This window comes from Haliotis cracherodii, unplaced genomic scaffold (genome assembly GCF_022045235.1).
Source record: "Haliotis cracherodii isolate W230 unplaced genomic scaffold, xgHalCrac1.p SCAF_14, whole genome shotgun sequence".
In the NCBI taxonomy this organism is placed as follows: domain Eukaryota; kingdom Metazoa; phylum Mollusca; class Gastropoda; order Lepetellida; family Haliotidae; genus Haliotis; species Haliotis cracherodii.
Window position 1 is genome coordinate 40,833,628 of NW_027266269.1, and position 6,820 is coordinate 40,840,447.

Here is a 6,820-nt window from a genome sequence, read left to right on the forward strand (position 1 = left end):
AGGTTAAGTCGATATTGCATAAAACCAGTTCAAAAATAACTGGTTGAGTATTTTTGCCGAAAGATATGCAAATTGTTTGTAAAATCAGAGAGTGCGTTTGGTGCAGTGCGGGATGTCACCAAGGCTTAACTATTGTGGTAACCTGCCTCCAGAATTCTTCAGTGGCACTCGCAACACTGACGCCATCAGTGGATCCATTCAGGTGACCCAACCGTGTCGTGTTAATGGCAGCTTGCAGTGGAACCGTGCCATTCACTGTGGTGTTCATCCCTTGGTGCCCATACAGCGTCGACTCCACGCAGCTGGGCGTGTTCCAGGGGTTGCCACAGGTGGACCAGGGCAGGGGGTTGAAGAAGGAGTTGAAGAAGTAGTAGAGATACCAGGAGAAGTACATGGACGTGTACATGGCGTACACCCACGACACCAACGCCGACCCAAAACCCAGACCTGATCGAATGACACAGATTATCGATGACGGATCGACTATATATTTTCATCTGGGATGTTGAGACAGAATAGGTTTGCAATACGTATTGATCGATTAAACATCGATCTACACAACTGAGATACGATGACATGCATCAACAAATTCAGCAAGCCTGACCACCCGTTCCCGTCAGTCGCCTCTTACAAGCATAGTCGCCTTTTACGACAAGCATGGGTTGCTGAAGTCCTTTTCTACCCCTGATCTTCACGGTGTTTCATAGAGTGTGATCATCATTAAGGCAGAAATTTAGATGCATAAATTGGTATATGGTATTTACAAAATATACGTTATTAAATTAGAGTGAGAGAGTGAGTAAGGTTTTACACTGCTTTTAGCAATATTCCAGCAATATCACGGCGAAAAACACAGAAATTGGCTCCACACTTTGTACCCATTTCGGGAATCGAACCCGGGTCTTCGGCGTGGCGAGCGAACGCTTTAACCACTAGGCTACCCGACCGCCCCTATTAAATTAGAATACTTTTGTACCGACTGTACATGTTTTACTTTTATCACCTTTATTCAGCATACGATGTGACACCAATTGTGAGACTGACTGAAAAGCTTTACATTTCCCTCAGTGAAGTGTAGTTGTTGATCCCAAGCGGTGAGACCAAATTTGTCAATTTGTTTTGGAACTAAAATTACATATGGCTTAGTTTGGATACCTTGAACACAAATGAAACCCTTATTGGACTACAACTCCAATACAAAATGTCATGTCAATCAAATCCCATTACATCCAAATCTCAGTGCTCACTAACGCTACACAAAGATCTGTGCACACCCGTTGCGTTTACAAGTCGAAAATGTAACACGTTTAGAGGATATGTTATGCAAAACTTCGAAACAGAAAAGTAATATAATTATTACTTAAGGCCATCTACCTCAAGTCCCTTCCGACAACAAAATATACAAACACAAAATGCTCATTTTTCCACCTAAAACGCTTCACGATGTTCACCTATTACTTCCTTCTCGCAGACAAAAAAATTAGTAACATAAAAAAAGTGAAAACTACCGGTAAATAAAACTGAGTGCATCTTAATTTACTCGAAAGATATTTATATAAAATCATCAAAATGTAAATACCTTTCATTGCTGGACAAAATTTCCACACCTCAACAGGACCCCTCTGGTAGTACTGCCCGATGACGACCTCCAGGAAGTATAGCGGGAGAGAACAGAGACCCACAAACACAAGGTAGGGAATCAGGAAGGCTCCTGAGGAAAGGACCACATTCATCTGTGTGTGAGTAGGACTTTCCCACGCTTTTAAGGATTACTGTGAGTGGGGAATTGAACCTCCAACTTGGGAGTGATGAGCGAGGGCTTTATCTTATAAGCCACCAAATGTCTCATTTGATAACAAGAATATTCAGAATACAGTTAACGACGGTTATAACGAACTAAAAGGGACCACTGGTTTTAGTTCGTTACATCCGTCAGTTCGTTTTAAACGTAGTTTACTGTATATATGCTGGTTTTATTCGGGTAGGCTACATGCAAGTTTCATTTCAAAAATTTCCATCTAGCAATTTTACCCACAAGAGATTTGAAAATTAATTTGAATAAGGATATAGTACAGATGTCGTCTTTCAAAAGCCTGATTGTATATTTCTTGTTTATATTCATCTCGGAAATTATGAAAATGGATGTTACTTTCAGCTTAAAGGGGCACTGATCTAACGCCATTCCCCGGACTGGTTGTTGCCTTTGTTATTGTTTTTTCCCCCGTGAGTACCCGGATGATACGCAACGCAACTGAGCGTGACCAGAGACTGGGCTACCGTCTGCAAGGACAGCTAAATAAACTTGGAGGCTGGAGGCAATATTTGTTTTACCCATTTTTGAATAAACACTGATTGGTTAAATGTGATCTACAAAGATTGGACAAAGGGCGCATGTTAATTAATTTCTTCAGCCTAAACAAACAGACAAAAGAACGGCGGAGCTCATCGGAAGTCGTCATTTGGAAATACCCCAGATGGTTATAGTTTAATAAAAAAAAAAGTATCCATGCAGTGAAAGCATTTTCGGATTTCGGATTGCCTCGATAATACGATTACTACTCCCTTGTTGTCATCCACGTTTTCTGGTATAACCCTACACTTGTGTATTTGTCGTCATTCACTTGATGCTCAGTTAATGAATTTATTACAGGTACAATTAGTGGTAGCACCACTTAGATTACCTGACAAAGGTTCTCATTTGGCATTTATTGTGTCTCGGGTAATTATTCAATCTAAATCCAGGTTTGAAGTGAGGTGAAATGTGCGTTATGTAATATGCACGTGGCAGCCCAGCAAGAGATGAATGATCAGTTGATTTACTTTTTTTTGGTAAATCAACGGATCGTTCCTAGTCATCAAAGGATTAACAGAAAATACGTTGATTGATTAATCACTGTTATCTTGCAAAGTGGATATGTCAAAAGTGAGTGTTTACATGTCTAGGTTACTAAAACAAAGGGAATACACTCATATCATGGCGTGAAGTGCCGATGTAAAAACAACATACTTTGTTCAAAGGGTTAACTGATAATACGTTGATTGGTTGCTCATTGTTATCAAACTCAATGGATTTTTTAGGAACCATGGACGTAATGAAAATAGTTGTCACGTGGCCTTTCTCAGCCAACCCTTGAGACTTGACACCAATGTGAAACACCTGAAACAATCCAAGTGATCAGTTGAGAAACGAACACTGGTTATAATATCCCGAAACGATATATATCTTTTGGAATATTTGATAGTTACAGAGACACGTGACATCGAATAAGTTATATTTGTATAGCTGCAGATGAGTGGGATATTATTCCTTTGTGTGGATATTCACGGATACATTCCTCGAACAAGGAAGCTGCCTATTTATACACATAAATTTGGTAAGTTATAATTATGGTATTTACATTTGGTTTTCCTTCATTTGAACCGATTGTTCTTGTTTCTCTACGTCTTGGTTGGGAAATTCTTCAATGCGCGATAGACGTTGTTTTCACAGGTCATTTCCTTTGTAAGCGTGTATAGATTACCGTCAATTTGTAAAATGTGATTCTCTCAGGCAATTTATAACATGTGTAAATATTTCAGTCATTATGACTAAAAAATCTGTCCAGATTGATTAAGAAGATCAAAAGGGCCTACAAACATGACAACAGATTATTATGTAGGATTAGAAGCCAAACGACATAGAAATGTACTTTTCAACGTAACATTTTCAGTCTCTTGGTGATGACATTAAACATCAAAATGTTTGGAATTCGTTATCATAATAATACAGATGGAAATGTTTTTCAGTCACTTTGTAAAATAACTGAATATTTAGGCGTTTAATAAATATGTTACACATTCTGACAGTAAAAAAATATACACACTATAAAAAAAGCAATGCTCAGATGAAGTATTTACTTTGTGTTGCAAGTCAAAATAGTGTAAACGAAAATCGCAAAATTACCAAGCAAGTGACTTATCAAAACTTCGTCACCATTACCGATGCTACCCACAAAGATACCTACATTTCCTTATTATCTCGAAAACTGTATTTCATTTTGTTGATCAATGTGACCATATGCCCTTATTACTACCGGTATCCATAAAAGTGACTAATGCGCTTACGAATGGCGCAACAGAGGTCGCGAGCTAGTCTAGATTTCTGCTCTACATCCGGGTACTCACTGGGAAAAAACAATAACAAAGGCAACAACCAGTCCCGGGGAATTGCGTTAGATCAGTGCCCCTTTAATGCTGAGATATTTATGACAAATATTCGTCACACAATACAGCTGTCACAAGACTCCAATAAGCATTGAACGTCTTGCTTTCTTTTCTGTGGATGCATGGTTGCAACTTCAAAATTTAAGGTGTCTATCCTGTTGGTGTTGTCATTCATCCTGTGACACATGCATGCGTGTTGATCCTGTATACATACCTCCGCCATTCCTTGCACAGAGATAAGGGAACTTGAGCAGAGTTCCCTCCCCTACACTGTATCCCAACAAGGTGATGATGCCATCCACTCGATGGCCCCACGTCTCTCTTTTGTCTGCAAGCATCATATGCATCACATCTTTAGAGAGCACCTGCTTCTTTGTCTCGTGAGGTGTCAGTGAGTTTCGTTTGATCTGTTTCTTTATGCATATGAATCGGAATGTCTGATCGGAGTGGCAAAATGGAAACATGCGAAGTTCAGTTATTTATTGTTTATTCACAAAAAGTGTTAGGCCGTAGGCCTATTACACAGAAGTATTTACAGAGAGAGGGAGAAAAAAGAATTACCACTAGTTTACATATACATCCATATCCATACACATTCATACACATGCATATACACAAATAAATATTTAGACTGTATGTCATGAACGAAGTCGAAAAGCTTTGTAAACGTAGACTGCTAGATTTCGTATGATTATAGAGTTAGTGGATGACATAAGAGCATTAAATTTATTTTTAGAAGGGGTTGTAAAATATTTAGGAGGAATGTATTCAGCTCTTAAATTATTATAAGCATTGCATACAAGCACAAAATGATATTCGTCCTCAATAAAATTCTGGTTACACATCAAACACAGTCTCTGTTCTCTAATTTCCTTAATATATCGACCGGTCTCAATTCGCAGCCGATGGGAGGAGCATCTCAACTGAGCAAGAGCAGCTCTGAATTTTGAAACATTTACTACCTTGATATAGCTTTCTAAGCCAAATGAAATTTTGTAAAGAGAGTAACTCTTGGATTTAGTGCTAGATGAAACAGCTGCATGCCAATCTTGCTCAGACGAGGCTTTTAAACGGTTTACAAATTCCAAGATAAAGCTTCTACTATTATTACTAAATTGCATCTCCCATATGTAGCCAAAACCAAACGAACAGAGAATGTGTTTGATTTTAGAGACCCAGTTGATCTTACCATTATTAACATCAAGTAATAATAATCTATAACATTTCTTAACTAATCTATTTTCAGGCAAATGTAAAATTCTGTACCAATAAGTAACTACACGCTTATAAGCACATATGTACATAGGGTACCTTCCGCATTCCCCCCGAACCACATGATTTGATGAAGATTGTTTAACCCCAAGAAAGCGTTTACATGCTAGTATCTGGATTTGCTCTAATTCTTTGTAGGTATCTACACCCCAAATCTCGGCACCGTATAAAAGAATTGGAGATATTTTAGAATCAAAAATTTTGAAAAACAGGTCATAAGGAAGAGGTTGAAGCATTTTTAGAGATTTAATGACACCAAATAGGACCTTTTTAGCTTGTAAAGCAGCACTATTAACATGCAAAGACCAGGAGAGAGTTTTTGAAAGAATGCGAAGTTCAATTCATGCTTCAGGTATATGAATGACTGATATCTTTCAAAAATTATCAAGTAGCACGTTCCCTTCCACGGGTGGCCCAGTCGTCTAAGGCGGCGCGATCTGCTGTGCAGAGTTGCGTCCCTTGGGCATGCCAGAAACCTATGATTGTGGGTTCGAATCCCGGTTCGCCCCGATTATGTTTCTAGGTTTGTCAGCACCATACCCGTGCTCGTGGGTTTCATCGAAGTGGTAAACGTCTTAGACCTGCATCACTTTGGGCTTTCCTCCCACATTTAGCTGACACGCCGCGATATAACTGGAATACTGTTAAAAGCGGCGTTAAACCCAACTCACTCACTAACTCCACTGACTTAGGCAACTGAACGTGAAATTAAAGAGGCCATTGGAACCGCCTCATCAGTTCCATGATTAAAATTTAGTGATATGCATACAGATTCAGAGTGACTAATTATTCACAAGACTGTGAGGGAGCAACCATTTCAGTTTCAGGAAAGGATTTGGGTACGTGATCAGCTTTTGTTTTCTAAATGTTTAGGAGCTTGGTCATGTTTTGCAAAATAAATGTGATCATTATTTTAGAAGAATAAAAGTAATGAACTGAATTCTTTTTACTCTTTAATGTACTCTTCGGATGAGTTGTCTTTTGCTTTCAGTAGACATCCGTCGATGTCGATATAACAAGTTTGACAGAGGTCAGATACAAGGTATTGACTTCAGTTCTAGTTCACATACCTTTGACAACAGTCACCTTTTCTTGGTCTCTGTTGGACATGTTGGAATCTTGTGGGTTTTGCCTGTAGAATAATTTGTCAAGATGTATTATCTCACAATTGTATTCATGGTCATATGAAGAAGGACACTATTTTCCAGATACATCTATAGTTTCACGTCGGAGTGAGCACTGATCAAGCTATATGACTGCGGCCGGAAAATAATCGGTTCTAGACAAGACAAGTCAATGTTTGATATTTTGAGCAACGTTCCCGATAATTTAATTCCCTCTTGGG

General features: G+C 38.8%; 1 protein-coding gene across 1 annotated transcript; it reads right to left on the reverse strand.

The window, feature by feature from the left end:
* Window positions 1–115: 115 nt before the first annotated feature.
* Window positions 116–6,585, reverse strand: LOC139460456 (sodium-dependent noradrenaline transporter-like). The gene is made up of 4 exons (XM_071241941.1): window positions 6,546–6,585; window positions 4,418–4,531; window positions 1,580–1,711; window positions 116–447 (listed from the first exon to the last, which is right to left on the reverse strand). Exons 1-4 carry the CDS (start codon window positions 6,583–6,585, stop codon window positions 116–118), a joined length of 618 nt encoding a protein of 205 aa, XP_071098042.1.
* Between the last annotated feature and the right edge of the window lie 235 nt (window positions 6,586–6,820).